Below are 20,222 nucleotides of genomic sequence, written 5' to 3'. Positions count from 1 at the left end.
TTGACTTGGCTCCTTAGGGGTTGACTTGATTATTACTATTACGAACAATTATTACTTGATACACTTTAACTCCAGATATCCACTCAATTAGAATTACTTATTACTAAATAAACTTCAACGCCATGAATAACATAATACTTTCCATGAAATAACAATAATACTTTAATAATATCCAATAGATCACAAATAATGACATCAACTTCAATAAATAATAATAATGCTAACATCAAAATTCCTTCAAGTTTGTCATGCTTTTCAAAATCGTCAAATACATCTATAATAACTGAATCTCATACTGAGAATAGATTAAAAAAACAAAAAAAAGCAATTTAATCTGGTTTATTTAGATGTTTGCCAGTGTGTATATTATCTACTGTATATAGTCGAAAGTACCACTCAGAGATTACGAGATCTCAAACTATCGGGCACCTATAGCCTCATCAAAGTTCATGCACGTATTCCTTTTATCTCCCAGGTGCTAAGAACGCTTTTGGACAGATTCCCAACCTGACCACCACCATGCGCGAAAAACTGCAAGCCCTATCAAACATTTGTATTTTATTTTCGGCATTTCCCCTTTATTTATAGAACTCTGCTGAATCTAAATAAGTTGTCATTCCACAGTTACTTTGCTGAAATTTAAGTTATGAAGTAACACAATGACTACATTACTGCTAAGTGGAAGTAGATTTAGTCTTATGCATCAGTCAGAATGTATAACATTACCTCAAGTACATACTACTCACTTTAAGGAAAAAAACTTGACTATTCGGTTTTTAACCTCGAGATTAACCGACCTAGTCTCAAGTGTACTAAATAGTTGTTATATAATAGTACTGACACACAATTTCTACTATAGATAAGCATCAACATGAAATACCAAATAAATATGAGATTGACAGCGGATTGAGTGTCACCTGATGAATTATTTCAATATACCACTCAGCTGAGGCACATTGTTGTAAGTAGTTTCTTTTGGTACTTCGTTCAACCTGACAGGTCCATACTGTGACTGGCTTTGTGGAGTGTCAGAAAATTGACTTTGGGGAAATTGATTAAAACTCTCTGCTGTGTATGGCGGTTGATATTGTGGAACCTGACTGTAAATGTCAGGCGACTGCGGCTGTGGTAGCTGGCTGAAAGTAACAGTCAGCTGAGGTTTTGTTTCCTGTTCAAGAGAGTCGGATGGATTAGGTATCTGCGACTCTGATGTATATTGTGTCTGGCTTTGTGGGATCTGGTTTCCGGCGAACGCTTGTGCTACTGGAGTGTTTGGCAAAAAGCTCTGTGGAACTTGATTCAGTATTGGTATATATGGAGAATTCTGGTTGAAATTAGGAACAAAGTTGTTTGGTTTTTGAGAAGGGGAGAATGCTGGCCCATTGAGTGCTTTTGCTCTTTGCCCATTGGCGTTAACTACATTCACATTTTGATCCACTACTCCACCAAACAGATCATTGTCTAACTGGTTTCCTAATGCACCGCCTTGAAGATTATTGTACTGTACAAGTCCTGTAATGCCCCCTGCTTGAGCTCCTAATCCCGCGTTTGCGTTGTTGCCCAAAAAATTCAGAAAAAGTCCTTGGTTTGGAGCTTGAGGAGCAGCACCTTGAACTCCAAGAGGTCCGGCTCCAACGATGCCCTGAAGTCCTCCCGGAAGTATGCCTGGTGGAATGTTCCCCTGAAGTCCCACAATGCCCCCGTTATTCGCCTGCTGGGGAAACAAAGCATTGAGAAGAGTGAGGAGAGTATTGGATCTTGCAGACTCTCTGCTGTTTTCAGTGGATGGAGGAGATGTGGGTGTCGAGCTTGGATTGCTTGGCCGATTTCTAAGTTGTTGCTGACAAGCAACCTCGGAGTCGGCTTTACAAGACTGTCGAGAAACAGAATAGAATTATAGAAAAAAAAAATTATCTAAACTTAACCCCTAGACTGGCCTAGACTAACTTTATTTTGTACAAAAAAAAGCTATGAAAAAAAAAATACTTATGTGTATTATTGTGCATTGACAATTATTGACATTTTTTTGGCATTCACTTTTAAATGTATTTTCTTATGGGGTCCGAGATACGATAACTAGTCGGAATTAATTTTCCATTCCAAAAGGCAGAGCTTAATTATAATCCTTTGGCTGATTATATGTACACAAAGCTCCAGCTCCATGGGCTGTAGCGCCACTGCGATGGATGGATGGATGTGCCATTATGTGTAAAGTAATCTTTTAAGAAATAATATAAAAATGGTGTCTTTCTCTTATGCTGAAATGCTTTTTTTTTTAAATTTCGTTTATATAAATCAATATAGTCTAGCTATCGTTTTGATACCGATAGCAGAAAAACTTCAGTAATAATAGTAAAAAAAAAAATGTGTAGCATCTTGTTAAGGGAGACAACCATTTTAAAACTCTTGAAAGAAAGTGATTTTATAGTTTATTTGTCCTTCAGTATCCCTAAACATTGACATTTGTATGAAGCACATTACCTGAGAACTAAAGTCATATTGCTGCCCACCTCTGCACCGTCGCAGCTGTCCAGAGTAATTGGAACAAACCAAGAAAGTTGCGCACGAGTCATCCGAGAAGTTGGGTTGTCTCCCTTCACGACTTTGACACCTGTAGGATCGACTTTGAGCATCGACTTGAACCAAACAACGCATAGAACTCATTATATAATAGAGACAAAAGATCTATGGTAACAAGTATAGAATGAGTCAATACTATTCAATAGTTTGTTTAAATCTTTACAGACTAATATTAAAAATCTTCAGTACTGTTATAGAAAAGTTAAGTAGAATCAGATTATAAGCAATGGTCTAAAATTAATTATTAATCCAGATACTAAACTGCCGTTGTTAGCTGTACAGATGTTATGGAGTTCGTGTGTTTAGTACAGACTAATTAGCAGGGCCGGATTTAATTAAGTGGAGGCCCCGGGGACGATTTTGTGGAGGCCCCACAATTTTGAAAAGCTTTACTTAAGATCCTTTTATGAATGAAAATGCTAATTTCTAAAAGCATGCTATATTTTAGAAGAAAGATTTTTTTTTTAAATTTTAATCTCACTTTCCTTTTTAAAAAAATATTTGATATGCATATTTTAGCTCTAAAAAGAGTATATTTTTTAGTTTTTGGAGGGTAAGACCCTCGGTAGACGCACTGTTGTAAATTCGGAGCTGTATTGACTTATGACGAGCATGCTACAGGTGGACACTTCTTCATCTCGACAGTTTTGACAGACGTAAAAATTCGAAAAAAAAAAATTGGAAAAAAATCAAAATAAAAAAAAATCTGTAATGTTTCTGACCCGTAGAAATTCGGATATAATTTTTTTTTTAATCTCTTTTGTAGATGGAGTATTATGTCAAATTATAAGCTACATAAACGCCTACACGAGCGATGGAATTAGTTATCAGGAGTTAAACACCCCCCCCCTCCCCAAACAACAAGGGCTAAATAAACAATAACTATTACCTTGTAGAACAGCAAGACTGGCAGCAGCCGACACAACTAGCATTAGCGACAGCATTGTGGGTAAATTTTGAGGGAAACTTTCCCAGCTCTATTTATACTGGCCAACTTCACTCTGTTCAGCGACTTAAAATAATTGATTATAAGTAAGAAACCTTGTCTCCTTTCATGCTTTATATTTCATTCGAGTTTTCTTTTTTTTTTCTTTTTCTACTAGTAAAAAAAAAAATGATTGAAAATTGCACACTTCCGATTTCTTGTGAAATGTCTCAGAGAATAAAATTTCAACTTGGAATTTCCTTCAAAGTGCAATTTGTTTGTTTTGGGGCTGTGTTTATTGTATTTTTTGTTTACCATACCGCAATTCATTTTTTAAACAAAAGACTAGAGCGCAGATATTTCTAAAGGTTGATGCAAGCAAAGGCTCTTACATACGTAAGAAGTCACGAACGACTCGCGGACTGTGTTTTTAAGTCCGCAGGTGTCACACACACAAGGCAATAACTTAAAGCCTAAAGGCGTCACAAATTAATTAAATTCTATAGCGTACAAGTTTCACACACAAAAAAAAAACAACAATATTGTAGGCCTACTACTTAGATTTTATTTTTTTCTACAATATAATATTTTAGAAACCAAATATGGTTTACAAAACACAATATTGATAAGATAAGATGGCGGGACAACCCCCCCTCCCGGTCACCCACTGAATGCATGCAAAAACAATGTTACTCTTATCCAAACATTTATCCTCATATTACCCAACAATGAACGCTAAAGTAAATGTAAACTGCTCACAGTCATTGATGAACACTTGAGTAAGGATATATTTATATTTATATATATTTCACAATTCTTCTTATCAGCTGTTCTAGAAAACGGCTCTAACGATTTTCCTAGACATTTAATAATATATGTATTATCTTTGGGGAATGACACAAGATCTGATGACCGTATAATGCCACCATAAGGAAATTAGAGGCATTCAGCAACAACTGCTAAGAAGAACTCTTCAGATTCTCGAGATAAAGAGCAACTATTCAAGCCGAGCAGACAAAACGAGAAAATGAAACAGGATTCGGCTCACACTTCACATACAATGTCAATGAGCACTTCTGTCACAAGCCCAATAGAGCACGCAAATAAAGTGACCTTCCGCTATGTACTTGACCATGTAAGATTTAGAGTAATATCCTAAAAGTCTGGTAAGATATGTAACATTCTGGAAAAGACAGTGGAACATGGAGATCTGGGTTTGTTTTTTTTAAAGGGTCAAAACAAGTTTATAGCTGAACACAATTTAAAAAGCACGTATATTTAATTTCAAAATAAATAAATATAATCATTTAACAAATCACCGGTCGTTTAATCATAACAACAGAGAACAAATCATTCAATCCAATAAAATCAATAATAACATATTGCTGCCAAAGGAATGTTATCTTAGAAATAAGTTTGTTTTTTTCATGCCATTCATTATTTTTGTCTTCCCCTTTAATTTTAAACGGTTTCACCTGTGATACAAATGCATACAATTCAGAACATTAAATCACTCTAACTCTCTCTACATCTTTTAATGCCAATGATTGAAGATGTTATTACTACGCTAGCCTATACAAGGTGACCCAAACGTAGGTTTACAGTTATCACGTAGACTATTTGTTTAAAAAGTCGACACTAGAACAGCGGGGAATTCGTTCTACCTGTGAACATCAACAATTGAATCTCTCAGAGATTGAACATAGCCACATTCTTCCAATCTCTGTGGAGAGAGCTTGTCACCATATAACAGGTAGTTAAATAACTGTAAACCTACTTTTGGGCCACCCTGTAAATAGAGAGAAATCCAAAATTGGTTGAATTGTTCACTAATCTCTTCATTTCACTAATCTCTTCATTCTCCTTTTTTTCTTATTAGGAAACAAAGAAATGAAAAAAAAAGGTGTTCAATCGATATTTTCTCTATTAGTTTTTCTCTCTCTAGATTCATTGTCACAATGGAACAACACAGATGTGGTGGCCAACAAAACTTATAAATGATAAAATGTTTTTTTTTAGAAAGAGTTCTTTCTTGGGGACAACACCATTCCACTATAAAACATTCTCCGGTGATCTAACTCTGAGTTTAAGTCACCATTTCTGTGGGGCGAATCGAGATTTAAAGTCAAAGTCAAACTTGGCGGCATTTCCTCGTCTGGAGTGGAGGAAGAAATCCACGATTTAACTCTCTCCACGGACGAGGTCAAGTCTAGGGAGAGGTCTGGTCTGTCTGACTTCAAATCATGACATAAATGACGAAACGTTTGTTCTCCTGTTTCATTCTTTCTGCCATTCTCCTTGATTTCATACTGATTGATCTGTAAAACAAGTTTGGTACAATTTAGAACATCAAATCACTCATACTCGTCGCTTTTTACATCATTAATGTGTTATGCACACGTCACTAGCAGCATGCCATTAATATAAACAATATGCTAATAATTTTCAATCATAAGTTTCAATTGCATTATTTTGAAACGTGGCGACATGGATGACAAGGTGCGATCTTGCCCAAACCCAGACCTCTATGAACTCAAAGCCATCCAGTTTAGGACTGTGTAAATCTATCATGACTGATGACTCAACTGAATTTGAACAGTTTTGTTATCCGTGACTTTACAGTGTACTTAGAAAATATTACAAGTGACACAATATATGTCATCCACAGATATTTTTCATTCTCTGGGTCATTGGCCTAACTAGTGACACATTTAGTGTTATCAGACTTCTACACAACCAAAAGAAGACAAAAGACAAAGTCTTAAAAAGATGTTTGTTCGTATGGCAGTATGTGAAATGTCTATTTAAAAAAAAACTGCCTCTTATTGAACAGTAGGCCTGCATTTCTTTCTCTCTCTCTCTCTCTCTCTCTCACTATCTCTCTCTCTCACTCTCTCTTTCTCTCTCTCTCACTCTCTTTCTCACTTTCACTCTCTCTCTCCCTCACTCTCTCTCTCTTTCTCTCACTCTCTCTCACTCTCTCTCTTTCTCTCACTCTCTCTCTCACTCTCTTTCTCACTTTCTCTCTCTCTCACTCGCTCTCTTCTTTCTCTCTCTCTCACTCTCTCTCACTCTCTTTCTCTCTCTCTCTCTCACTCTCTTTCTCACTTTCTCTCTCTCTCTCACTCTCTCTCTTCTTTATCTCTCTCTCACTCTCTCTCACTCTCTCTTTCTCACTCTCTCTCTCACTCTCTCTCTTTCTCTCACTCTCTCTCTCACTCTCTCTCTCTCCCTCACTCTCTTTCTCACTCTCTCTCTCTCTATCTCTCTCTCTCCGTTGATGAACCCAACTTTTTCAACGTCAACATTATGCCTGTATTGGCCAAAAAAAAAAGCAACCTTAACTATACGAATGTTTTAAAAAAAAAAAGGTTTTATATAGAGCAACTTTCATGCTAATAGCATCCACAGAGCGCTCTGGTCCAATATATTTTGTGGGGAGAGAGGGTAACGGGAGAGGGTTTTCCGCGCTACCTCTTTCTCTCCTAATTGACAATATTATCGTTGATTAGACCTCATTAAATTTAATTAATGTTTCATTTTATAAACTTTACGTTGTTTTATATTGAAAAGCATGCATTTCCCTTTTAATTCTTACGCAAATAATTAACATTTTCTGATAACAAACGAAATTGAGGCTGAATAATATCAGGGTGGTGAAATACAAATGAGCAAAATGAATAATTCCGTCGGAACGTGGAAAATAATTACGAAGAGAAAGAGTAAAGCCGCTCGGTCAGTGCCGGTGTTAGGCCACTGCAACCTATGCGGCCGCAGTGGGCCCCACACTTTCATAGGCCCCGCGTGAAATCTAGATGTAAATTATTAAACAAAACCATTGTAAATTATTTTTAAAGGGTTCCTAGAATTCTCCTGAAATTGCAAAATAAACGAACAAGTCATGAAAATCTTCTGAAATTATTAAAATCTTCTGAAAAACTCATGCAAATCTTCTTAAAAACAGACAAAATTGTCATTTCGGGGTGTCATTCAATAATGAAAACGCCAATCCTGCTCGCGATTCTCAACATTCATTAATAAGGCGAATTTTAACCAAAAGAAGAAGTTCAAATACTTAATTTATTTTAATAGTCACTGGCATACAAATAAAGATCTAAATATATTTCGACCTCTTTAAAAAAAACAAAAGAGATACTTAACTAGTCGATAGTAAATCTAAAAAGCAGATCTGAATGTTTATCGGCTTTTTATGAGAAAGCTAAAATGTACTGTAGATGGCTCGGAAAGTCAATTTGACAGTGATTTTGTACTTAGTAAAGTATGAACAAAATGCAAAGACGAATTTATTTTCTAAAACAAAATCTTAATTTTCACTTATTATCCGTATCCCTACCCAGACTGGGCTCCGCACAATCCGTTTCGCAATCTGTAGGACCTGCCCAGTTCTCGAATCACACAACCCTGTTCATGAAAGATCTGATAAAATCAAAAACGTTTGCGTTTAAACCCTATGATATAAAGGAATGAATTCCATTGGTGGATAATATAGGCCAACAATTGTAGAAAAAAACAAAACAAGTGAAAGCCAGACATATTCACACTTTACCGATATTCACACTTTACCGATATTCACACTTTACCGATATTCACACTTTACCGATATTCACACTTTACCGATATTCACACTTTACCGATATTCACACTTTACCGATATTCACACTTTACCGATATTCACACTTTACCGATATTCACACTTTACCGATATTCACACTTTACCGATATTCACACTTTACCGATATTCACACTTTACCGATATTCACACTTTACCGATATTCACACTTTACCGATATTCACACTTTACCGATATTCACACTTTACCGATATTCACACTATACGTGTCAATGCCTCTCAGAAGAATTGACCTCAAAGGCTTGACATATCCTCTTTTTTACCGGATGTCTGTTAACTCTATAGTCACAACAGTAGGCCTACTCTAAAATGTTGGCAGCTTGATGGAGAGACTTAAATACATAACAATGAAACAAAGTAGCAATATGGATAGCCCAGAGCCTAAATAACAGCTAAACTGAATTTTGCTAATGTTAGGTACAGAGCCAGGGTCTAAGGATTTTGAAGTGAATGTTTGTGAGTGTCCGTGACACAAAGTATGTCACATTCTGTTAGAAACAATGTAATAGTAGTGCTATACGTTTCGTGGTGCTAGAAAGTAGTCCTAGATCTACATGGAGTTCATTATACATAGGACCATTCGTGTTTCGTATGCTATCGAGGCTTAGCAATAACCTTTACAGAAATAATAGTGCTTCATCATCCGCTATAAATAACACATTCTAAACTAATTTAACAAGCGGATACTATTATCATCTCAAATTAAGTGACATTTGCGAGTTCGGAGTTGCCTATATGCATCTATTTAAACACATTGAAGAAACACAGTGTAGAATATATTTGTTATTGAGTTGAATATCTTCAAACTCAATTCGATAAAACAAGTAATCCAGCGAAGAACAAACTCACATAAAACATAAATCACTTGTACAAATAGTATAATCAAACAAGACTGGTATATGATATTGTTGTTGAATTGTTAAACAATTTAGGCCATCAATAACACAGAATAATGACACTGGACAATGACCCCGATAGGTTGTCTATTCTGCCTTTTCTTATACGCTTGGATAGCTGCTATGTGTGCGATCAAGTGTGACACTAACAATTCCAATGCCTTTTTCATTATACAAGAACACACTATACTAATTTCATTTATCGCAACAGATTTTTTAAAGTATTGGCCAACTTAACTTCGAATATTTCACTCATAAAGAGCATCGAGTTACGCACACCAATAAGATATTATAGTTATTAAAATGGCGCTACCGTTATTTCTTGTTCTTGGCTTAGACTTGTCCAATCAGATTCTGTTGTAGAAATGACGTCATGACGATGATCTAACTTCTGCAAAAACCCAAGCTGTTCGATATTGTTGAACTGCAGGGGGAAAAAATCATACTTATATTCACTCAAAATTTATTATTTTCCAATAATAAAAAAAAAAAAGCAGAGTTCTACTATTTTATTAGACATTCTAGGACTTCCGTCACATGGCAGTTAGACGCATTGTTATGGAGTGTGTGTTTCTATGGTGACGGTGGGAAGAAGTTAGCGATTGGTTGTGAATGATGCAAGATAGATGGCACTGTCGTCAGCAGTTTTAATTAGGACAGACGACTCCAAAACGTGAGACTGAAAAGATGTGTTATTGTAGTGAGTTAGATTTTGTTTAAAATACCATTTTCTATTGTTACAAAAGTCTATTATATTTATTAATTTTATTGCCTTTCATAACAAGTTGATTTTGTCTATATTTTAATAAAAGTCATATTTAGTATTGTTCAAGTTATTTCAAGTTTTACAAGTTAAAATATAAAAATACGCCTACAGCGGTTTAGTTGTCTACTAGCAGTTTGGTGCCACAAGTCAACGACCGTACACTACACGCATACCATATTTCATTTTTAAAAAAGTTCACTTAAGAATACAAAAAGTATTCGTTTCACTCTACCTAAATATGATAGGGAAATTGCACTATTAGAGTAAGATCTAAATGTTACATACGGACGGACTGACAGACAGACCACACAAAGATAACAGTGGCAACGAAGATGAATAAATTTCAAAGCCACAAATGTTCTCCTCCTAAAAAAAAGAATCGCTTTTGAAATGAAATAACGTCGTGAGGTATGGGTATAAGCTTAAATATATTAAGAATTGTATTGGATCAGCTGAAAGGTATATTAGATTCGCTGTAGAGATGGCAGATAAGCCTACTGGAACAGGAGATGAAAGAGGCTTATTTATTTATTTTGTCAAGATAAACACAGTCATAAATCTGTCTAGACCTATTTTCTATTGTCTCTCTTTGCACGGTTAATGCACTGAATTATAAATTACAAAGATAAGATCGTATTGGCAACAGGTGTCGATGTCGGCTTGTTGAGCTCTTAGTGCTAGTGAAGAGAAGGGGAGATAATCAGTTGGTTGGACCGAACAACAACTTTGATACTTCAACGTAATACTTCACTTTGCATTAATTATTTATTTGGAATGAAATAAATTACACGTTGATTTAAATTTTATCTTTCAATGCCGATAATAGTTAGGACGTGTAGGATGAGCACAAAAATTTAAGGGGGAGGGGGGACAGAACAGCCACTTTATGACTTAGATCGAGATGCACTATTTTTTTTAAAAAGAAAGCCATAATTAGCCTACTATGGAGAACACAGAATCGCAAGTAACAGCTAGGACTTACAGGGAATTATCGTACAAAAAAATATAGGAAGGGGGGAGGGTAGATAATGTTGCATTGACCGGCAAACAGAATATATGGAATAAAAAAAAAAGTATTGTATTAAGTGTCCGGGGGCGCGCTGGCCGAGTGGCCAAGCGCTTGGCTTCCGAACCTGGGTTCCTGGGTTCGAATCTCGTTGAAGACTGGGATTTTAAATTTCGGGATTTTTAGGGTGCCCTTGAGTCCACCCAACTCTAATGGGTACTTGACTTAAGTTGGTGAAAGTAAAGGCGGTTGGTCGTTGTGCTGGCCACATGACACCCTGCCCTGTAACAGTTGGCCAAAGAAACAGATGCCCCATAGATCGCAAAGAATGAAATGGAAACTATTAAGTCTCTGCGTCTATTTGTATTTGTAGATACTTAAATAGATCTATATTGGTGTGTTCAATATATAAGCAAGTAAACAACATTTGCAATTCGAATAGTGAGAAAATACATTGACATTTACAATTTTAACACTTTGAAAGCAGCCTGTTACAAAAAAAAAATGAAATGAATGTTCTTAAAAGATCTAGACTCCATCTAAAATTGTAAAACTTTCTTCACGAGATATTTAAATGAATCACCCAAACTCAAAGTTAGCATATTGGTCTAATAAACATTGTCCTCAAAAGTAATAATTAACCAAATTAATTTTGTTTGTTAGGAGATAAATAGTGGTCAAGGGATGCTTTAATTCGGTACTTAAATCGCAATAGCTGCATTCTATACAGACACACACAAGTCTAGAACAGAAGGCTACCTGCTGATACTGCTGGTCAAACTTGGCGGGCACAGCAGTCCAGGCCTTGTCATAGAGGATGTGGTCTTCACTGGTATCACTTTCAGATCTAGTGAACGAAGACATGTTTAGTATTGACATAGTTCACCCATAGAGTAGGTTTTGAATATCATATGTAACATACAAGAAAGAAAAAGGCAAAGAAATTATAGTAAAATTCGGAATTAAATAATGAGTTACTCTCCCTTACGCCTGGTGCTGCAAGACGAGCTTTATGGAACAATTTATTTTGGCTAAATTAAGTTTTTATGTGTAAATAGTGGATTATATCTCAGACAATACAACAAAACTTTATATCTAGGTCAGTGCTGTCCAACGTTTTTGTAAAATGTTTGTTTGTCAAATGTTTGACATGTTGAAGTTAATCTACGTCCTAGCCCAAACTTCCCACAGGACGACGGGGGATGGCAGTAGACAGGGTATGAACCCGGGACCGTCGAGGCGACCGAACGATAGTCCAGCGCGCGAACCGCACGACCTGTGGGGCATTAACAATATCCAACAGACGTATCACAGTCCAGATCACCGCAAACATCTTATTGAAAGGCATTAAGCCTGTGTAACTACACTTAGAACTTCAAGTAGAAGTTTCAGTGGGTCGGACAGCACCGTGTTATCGGCTTGATATGACCCATAGGCCGTGGTTGTAGAAAAGAATATATAATTTTAATCTTTTTTTATTACAAAGCAGCTATTCACTCACTCTGTCTTTCTGTCTGTCTTTCTGTCTGTTTGTCTGATAAAAAAGTTTGTGCACGTTATCTCGTACACCCTCTCTCGGATCAAGTTGAAACTTTAAATAACTATTTATTGTACCTAACAAAACATGAATCATTTTAAAAATTAACCAGTTATTCAATAAATTATTGGTAATCAATGATTTATTTGATATCAAATAAGGGAAATATCTTCTATATTCTTGAGAGCTATAATTGTAAGTGCGGAGTTTTAAAAAAAGAATGTTTATATTTTGCTTGTTCATCTTTTTTTCCCATTTAAGCCAAGTCCCGATTCGGGAGCATTGCTGAAACATTTGGATTCAAATACATAGATTTATTTATTGACATGAATAGGGGCCTACTGTGGACATTGCACTTTACAAAATCAAAATGAGACCTTACCCATCGACCAATTGCTTGTATTTTAAGTTCACTTTATTCCCGCCGTCCTGCTGACCAGTGTCCGCTGAGTGTGCAATGTCTGAATGACAGCACACTGATGTCCATGTCAAACAGCATAGTTTCTTTACCAAGTTAAGGAATTCATTGCGATGTGTATACATGCACATGTTACACTGCTCTAAACAACCCGCGCCCATTACAGGCTCATAGAAACGTTGACTGATATAGAGTTACACAAGATATAATATATAATCACTTTTTGTTTTGATATTTATACAGTGCAATCTATAGTTTGTCCATCGTGGTTTGTTGATGACCACTTTTGTCATCCAGAGGATTGAGGGCCTTGCACTGGGGTTTTATGCCTCTCCTACATCCGACGTTTGTGTTTAAAATAACATTTCAAAACACTTAATGAACTTATCAATAATCTTTAAATTGGTTTATTCCACCAGTTATAACTCTCAATAGCGTGAACGTTCAGAATTAAACCAGTGGAAACGAAAACCCAAGCGATGACCAAGTTTTAGATTTTTAAAACGTTTATATACATACATTTAATTGTTAACTGTAACTGACTGTAGTAAGGCACAAACTGGAGCTGATAATTTGAATGACAAGTTTACTTTAATGTTATGTAAGTTTCAGGAAGATCCAGACAAATAAAAATGGCATACAGATATTAGAGTTTTTCGGAAAAAAAAACTTATAAATAACTAGCTTTTTGGTGTATCCGGCGTACACAATCAAGGAAGTTTTGGTAAGCTTTCTTTTTTTTTTAATTTGTGTGCACTTTTATCACTGCAGAATCGAATTGTCTAAAATTGTAATCATTTCGCCCATGTTTAAAAATTGTCAACATTAAAGTTCGGTTTTAGCGTCATTGACATTGTTTAGTTTATGGTGAAAATGTCAATAGTCAATACCATAGACTTATATACGTCTATGGTCAATGCATTCACATTGGAAGAATTGGAGAGAGTTCCCCACAGTAAATTATAATTGTAAAATTTAAAAACATTTTCATGTGTATCCCATTTTTTTTAAATAACTGGCGCCACTGTCACGGAGTTAAAGTCTAATGCTACCTTCATATTCAAATTATTTTGAGCTTAGAAAATCTCATTCTACATTGTTAACTAGTGCAAATGAAGAGTAACATTTACCTTGATAAAAGCTTATCAACACTGCCATTATTTTGTACACCAGATACAACAAGAAGTCATGTATGAAACACACCACTATCTACCTCCTGGGCAGTTTTCTTACCCCTCGTATAAGACTGTGAGCTTAAGATTATTGCGATTTTTTATTTTTCATTTTTGTTGGCACTAATGCCGGATTTTAGCAAGAGGGGGCCATGGACAGTACTTATTGTAGATGTCCCTACCCACTTCGTGTTACACTAGAAATGTACTTTATAATATTAATAAGTTAAAAAAAAAACATTACACTGTTACAAATCAGGTCCTGGTTGAGGTATTTAGCGCCCAGGGAGGAAGACAACTGAAGACAATTACAATTATTACAAGAGCTTTTTTCCCTCTTTAGCACCCTCTTAGTAGTGCCAGCCATAACAAATGGACTATGGACATAGCCGGTGGTCAATGGACATAGCCGGTCGTCAATGGACACAGCCAACAAATTATCATGAACTAAACTGTCTCACACTAAAGGGTTACGTATTTGCAGCTTTTGATTTGGTGTCGAAGTATTTCTTTTGAGAAAAAAAGAAAAAAATGGTATATCCTCATTAAGTTATTTTAAGATTTAAAAACAACAACACTGAAACTATAATAGGGGAGGGAATATGCGTTGTGGTCTAAATTCGATACTGGAAACTACAAGGTCACGTCTGCTCTGTCACTTGTCGGTAACTTCCGGCTACAACCCTTTTAAATCTTAGTAATTATTTCTATATTGGGGACTCGCATCTATGGTGGGTTATTATAAATAGCTATATATATTAGTCCTTCTGGTGTACAAAATACAGCAGGTTTTGTTACGCCATGTATTAGGTTACCTTATATTTTTCAATATTAGCCTATTTTCTTTTACCATGTTACTGTACACAGGATCCTGCTGAGTTTTTGATTCATCGTTGAAATCCCCTCCAGCCAATATGGTATTAATGTAGTTACGTCATACTTAACTAAAATAATTTATTACACAATTTTATAACATTTCTATTGTTAAGGATACGCATATGAGTAAAAATGCTTGCATAAATCTGAAAAAAATAAGCATATACAAGTACACATTGTGCTTATGTTGTAAAAGTTTGACTATGAATACTATCTTTCTGAGTGTAAATATAACAGTGTAAATTAAAACAAAATAAATCTACCTCTTGATGAGCCAAGGTAGAGTTGAGATAGCCATTTGAAAACCTCCAGACTGTAACAAGACGGCTAGAAGAAACAACATGTCTGATAGGACGTGTATACAGCAGCTGATTCTCCAGGACACATTTGCAGTTGAAGTTGGCAGCTAAAAAGGTACACATAGATCTCTATATCAGGACATGTGGTCCTAATGTTCTAGATGACAACTTAGTGGATCTAGTAGAACAGAAGAATTTGTTCTATTTAGTCATCAAACTTGCTTTCCGGATGAAAACTTTTCAACACATATATTCTATCTCTCTTTCCATTCTTCCCCATCTCCCTATTTCTCTCCCTCCCTCCCTCTTTACCTCTCTCTCATTCTTGTTCTCTTTTAGAGTTTCCTAAAGTGTTTTTATGTGTGCGCCTGTTTTTTTTTTTTTGTTTTTTTTGTTTTTTTAAAACTATTTAAATGAACATTGTTTCTGACTTACAATTTTTGCTTCATTACAACCTACATTTATAACTTTATTTTGTATGTGTTCACCTGTTCACATTAGCAAAGTGAAGTGTTGTTAACTATCGACTAGCTTTAACCCATTGTCGGCGACCAGTGTTTTGATCTTGATCATTTATATCTCAATTTCGCTCTCGCATATTCTTCTGCCCCATTGTTTCACTTCACTTGATTATTATATACAACCATAGACATAAATAAATATAGACTGGCCGAAGGAAGTAACTTCATGTAACTTGAAAACATGTATATCTATTGTATTCGGATTTCCGAATTATGAAAAATTGCATGATCTTCATTCTTAGAGATTAAACAAAACTACACTGCCTCCTTATTTACAATATATGTAATACTTATATAGGTTATGGCTGAAATAGATATGAATACTTAACTTTTATACTGCTCATAAATGCTGTATAATAAAGTACACAAAATTGCAAGTCACAAATTTTCGTTTCATAAAACTCTTTAATCGGCCAGTCAATATTTATTTATGTCTATGTATACAACATTGTTGTTCTAGAATTTTTATCTTTTTTTAGAATAAAGTTACACTTTTTAACTAAAATTACATGCTTATTATTTATTTACACAACTTACATTTACACAAAAGCTATGACAAACTCAAAATCCACATTTTATTTTTAAAAGACCATTTGATCTTTTTATAACTTAGAAGGGAACACCATACAGTTCTTTGGTGTCTTGGGTAGTAATTAGTTTAAAAAAATAGAATTTGTTTACTTTTAGCTGGAACAAAAGATTCATCATTCATTTCTAAGTTAGTTTTCTGCACAATTCCAAATAATGAAGAGACAACAGAGAGGACTAAGACTCGCCCATCTTTCATAAGCTGTACATCTAAATCATTTAGGATTTAGTCTAAAAGAGAGGTTCAAAAGCAGGCCATGAGATGTTTTCAAAAAATCAGCCTAAAATTGTTTAGAATACTGCTAAAGCTACTTACAGAAATAATTCTGACCAGGGTCACTTCAATGCCCAATCTACAAAAACAACTTAAGCATCCAAACAATCGACCTAACATCGTCAGCAAGACAAAATATTCGTGTGTCTGAAAGTAAACAAGACAAAAGATTCGTGTGTCTGAAAGTAAACAAGACAAAATATTCGTGTGTCTGAAAGTAAACAAGACAAAATATTCGTGTGTCTGAAAGTGAAAAAATAAATTGTTTGTTTGAACATATACGTAGACATGCACATTCCATACGCAGATTCTCTAGAAGTGTAGTTCTAGTTATAATTCGCTTGATTAGCCACATCAGACTTTGCCTCGTTTCAAGACGAAACCAAAACCTGTGACTCAGCTGGGCGCATCTATTGTCTTCCGAGACACCAAGAACCATATATAGATACATAAATAGAGTGATATAGTTATACTTAAACTTATAAAGTAAATTAATTTATTTATGCTAAAGAATAATAAATATCAGCGCTTATCTTTATTATTATAGACCTACACTACTAATTGCATCATTTCACTCATTGTTTGAATTGTAATATTGGCTTAAAACCTACCATCGGTATTTCCTGGATGCCAGAAAATATAGTCAAAGTGTTCGTCAAACTTACAACCAACAAGATGAACACAAATGTTAATGCAAGAAAGACAGTCCCGCTGGATGGCTTGGAAAACAATAGTTTAAATTGTTTGTAGAGGTTTGCATCAACTGTGAAATAGTATGTATTAGTATGTATAACGGATGTTCTATAACCAAAGATTAACCCACGAAACAAATAGAAGATAAAGTATTAATCTTAAAATAGCTTCCACTAAAATAACGGAATACATACAAACGGAGAACGACTCTTACAACCAATGACTTTGAAGCATTTAGAACACGTGATCAGAGCAAGGCATGCCAGTAGACAAACTTCCACAGAACAGACCATGACATCGTTCAGAATCTACAGAAGAACAAAGTGACTTGTCAAAAAACGGTTGGTCCATCAATATTGTCTTTTTTGTACTTGCGGTTTGGGTATGAGCATATTGGAGTGTGTGAGGTCACCATTAAGTTATACCCGGGGCCTTGTGTATTTGTCAACCGGTGAAATGGGTTTGGGTCAAACTGTGTGTGTTGGTGGGGGGGGGGAGCCTAACGAGGAGGGTTGATGATCTAACAAGAGAGCATAGAGATCTGATGTAGAGATCTAACAAGAGCGCATAGAGATCTGATGTAGAGATCTAACAAGAGAGCATAGAGATCTGATGTAGAGATCTAACAAGAGAGCATAGAGATCTGATGTAGAGATCTAACAAGAGAGCATAGAGATCTAATGTAGAGATCTAACAAGAGAGCATAGAGATCTAATGTAGAGATCTAACAAGAGAGCATAGAGATCTAATGTAGAGATCTAACAAGAGAGCATAGAGATCTGATGTAGAGATCTAACAAGAGAGCATAGAGATCTGATGTAGAGATCTAACAAGAGAGCATAGAGATCTGATGTAGAGATCTAACAAGAGAGCATAGAGATCTAATGTAGAGATCTAACAAGAGAGCATAGAGATCTAATGTAGAGATCTAACAAAAGAGCATAGAGATCTAATGTAGAGATCTAACAAGAGAGCATAGAGATCTAATGTAGAGATCTAACAAGAGAACATAGAGATCTAATGTAGAGATCTAACAAGAGAGCATAGAGATCTAATGTAGAGATCTAACAAGAGAGCATAGAGATCTGATGTAGAGATCTAACAAGAGAGCATAGAGATCTGATTTGGAGATCTAACAAGAGAGCATAGAGATCTGATGTAGAGATCTAACAAGAGAGCATAGAGATCTAATGTAGAGATCTAACAAAAGAGCATAGAGATCTAATGTAGAGATCTAACAAGAGAGCATAGAGATCTAATGTAGAGATCTAACAAAAGAGCATAGAGATCTAATGTAGAGATCTAACAAGAGAGCATAGAGATCTAATGTAGAGATCTAACAAGAGAACATAGAGATCTAATGTAGAGATCTAACAAGAGAGCATAGAGATCTAATGTAGAGATCTAACAAGAGAGCATAGAGATCTGATGTAGAGATCTAACAAGAGAGCATAGAGATCTGATTTGGAGATCTAACAAGAGAGCATAGAGATCTGATGTAGAGATCTAACAAGAGAGCATAGAGATCTAATGTAGAGATCTAACAAGAGAGCATAGAGATCTAATGTAGAGATCTAACAAGAGAGCATAGAGATCTGATTTGGAGATCTAACAAGAGAGCATAGAGATCTGATGTAGAGATCTAACAAGAGAGCATAGAGATCTAATGTAGAGATCTAACAAGAGAGCATAGAGATCTAATGTAGAGATCTAACAAGAGAGCATAGAGATCTAATGTGGAGATCTAACAAGAGAGCATAGAGATCTAATGTGGAGATCTAACAAGAGAACATAGAGATCTAATGTAGAGATCTAACAAGAGAGCATAGAGATCTGATGTAGAGATCTAACAAGAGAGCATAGAGATCTAATGTAGAGATCTAAAAAGAGAACATAGAGATCTGATGTAGAGATCTAACAAGAGAGCATAGAGATCTAATGTAGAGATCTAACAAGAGAGCATAGAGATCTGATGTAGAGATCTAACAAGAGAGCATAGAGATCTAATGTAGAGATCTAACAAGAGAGCATAGAGATCTGATGTAGAGATCTAACACGAGAGCATAGAGATCTGATTTGGAGATCTAACAAGAGAGCATAGAGATCTAATGTAGAGATCTAACAAGAGAGCATAGAGATCTGATTTAGAGATCTAACAAGAGAGCATAGAGATCTGATTTAGAGATCTAACAAGAGAGCATAGAGATCTAATGTAGAGATCTAACAAGAGAGCATAGAGATCTAATTTAGAGATCTAACAAGTGAGCATAGAGATCTGATTTAGAGATCTAACAAGAGAGCATAGAGATCTAATGTAGAGATCTAACAAGAGAGCATAGAGATCTGATTTAGAGATCTAACAAGAGAGCATAGAGATCTGATTTAGAGATCTAACAAGAGAGCATAGAGATCTAATGTAGAGATCTACATGAGAGCATAGAGATCTAATGTAGAGATCTAAAAAGAGAACATAGAGATCTGATGTAGAGATCTAACAAGAGAGCATAGAGATCTAATGTAGAGATCTAACAAGAGAGCATAGAGATCTGATGTAGAGATCTAACAAGAGAGCATAGAGATCTAATGTAGAGATCTAACAAGAGAGCATAGAGATCTGATGTAGAGATCTAACAAGAGAGCATAGAGATCTGATTTGGAGATCTAACAAGAGAGCATAGAGATCTAATGTAGAGATCTAACAAGAGAGCATAGAGATCTGATTTAGAGATCTAACAAGAGAGCATAGAGATATGATTTAGAGATCTAACAAGAGAGCATAGAGATCTGATTTAGAGATCTAACAAGATAGCATAGAGATCTAATGTAGAGATCTAACAAGAGAGCATAGAGATCTGATTTAGAGATCTAACAAGAGAGCATAGAGATATGATTTAGAGATCTAACAAGAGAGCATAGAGATCTGATTTAGAGATCTAACAAGAGAGCATAGAGATCTGATTTAGAGATCTAACAAGAGAGCATAGAGATCTGATTTAGAGATCTAACAAGAGAGCATAGAGA

At 35.5% G+C, this 20,222-nt stretch overlaps 2 protein-coding genes across 3 annotated transcripts in view; both read right to left on the bottom strand.

The window, feature by feature from the left end:
• Positions 1-150: 150 nt before the first annotated feature.
• Positions 151-3,619, bottom strand: LOC106072921 (uncharacterized). Its single transcript, XM_013233383.2, has 3 exons — positions 3,470-3,619; positions 2,482-2,636; positions 151-1,873 (listed from the first exon to the last, which is right to left on the bottom strand). The coding sequence occupies exons 1-3, from the start codon at positions 3,522-3,524 to the stop codon at positions 926-928; spliced, it is 1,158 nt and encodes a 385-aa protein (XP_013088837.2). The 5' UTR covers positions 3,525-3,619; the 3' UTR covers positions 151-925.
• A 1,146-nt stretch (positions 3,620-4,765) lies between these two features.
• The window catches only part of LOC106072908 (uncharacterized), a 35,001-nt gene continuing 19,544 nt past the window's right edge, over positions 4,766-20,222 (bottom strand). Inside the window, exons 4-12 of one of the 2 annotated variants that reach the window (XM_056009071.1) lie at positions 17,416-17,509; positions 17,120-17,271; positions 16,551-16,751; positions 15,090-15,232; positions 14,945-14,972; positions 12,743-12,864; positions 11,583-11,670; positions 9,365-9,475; positions 4,766-5,823 (exon numbers count right to left, since the gene is read on the bottom strand). In XM_056009071.1, the coding sequence (XP_055865046.1) occupies positions 5,521-5,823; positions 9,365-9,475; positions 11,583-11,670; positions 12,743-12,864; positions 14,945-14,972; positions 15,090-15,232; positions 16,551-16,751; positions 17,120-17,271; positions 17,416-17,509 (1,242 nt within the window). In that variant the 3' untranslated portion in view covers positions 4,766-5,520. The remainder of the gene's footprint in view (positions 5,824-9,364; positions 9,476-11,582; positions 11,671-12,742; positions 12,865-14,944; positions 14,973-15,089; positions 15,233-16,550; positions 16,752-17,119; positions 17,272-17,415; positions 17,510-20,222) is intronic. The other variant, XM_056009072.1, reaches the window with a different exon arrangement.

This window comes from Biomphalaria glabrata, chromosome 13 (genome assembly GCF_947242115.1).
Source record: "Biomphalaria glabrata chromosome 13, xgBioGlab47.1, whole genome shotgun sequence".
Taxonomy (NCBI): domain Eukaryota; kingdom Metazoa; phylum Mollusca; class Gastropoda; family Planorbidae; genus Biomphalaria; species Biomphalaria glabrata.
The sequence above is the reverse complement of the archived record's forward strand: the minus strand, read 5'-3'. Positions and strand labels throughout refer to the sequence as shown.

Excerpts from the sequence above, each read along its gene's own strand:
- LOC106072921 (XM_013233383.2), bottom strand. The coding sequence starts at position 3,524 with ATGCTGTCGCTAATGCTAGTTGTGTCGGCTGCTGCCAGTCTTGCTGTT. Across the intron at positions 2,637-3,469 it reads CAGTCTTGCTGTTCTACAAG|TCGATGCTCAAAGTCGATCC; the intron begins GTAATAGTTATT and ends GTTTGGTTCAAG. Across the intron at positions 1,874-2,481 it reads AATATGACTTTAGTTCTCAG|TCTTGTAAAGCCGACTCCGA; the intron begins GTAATGTGCTTC and ends GTTTCTCGACAG.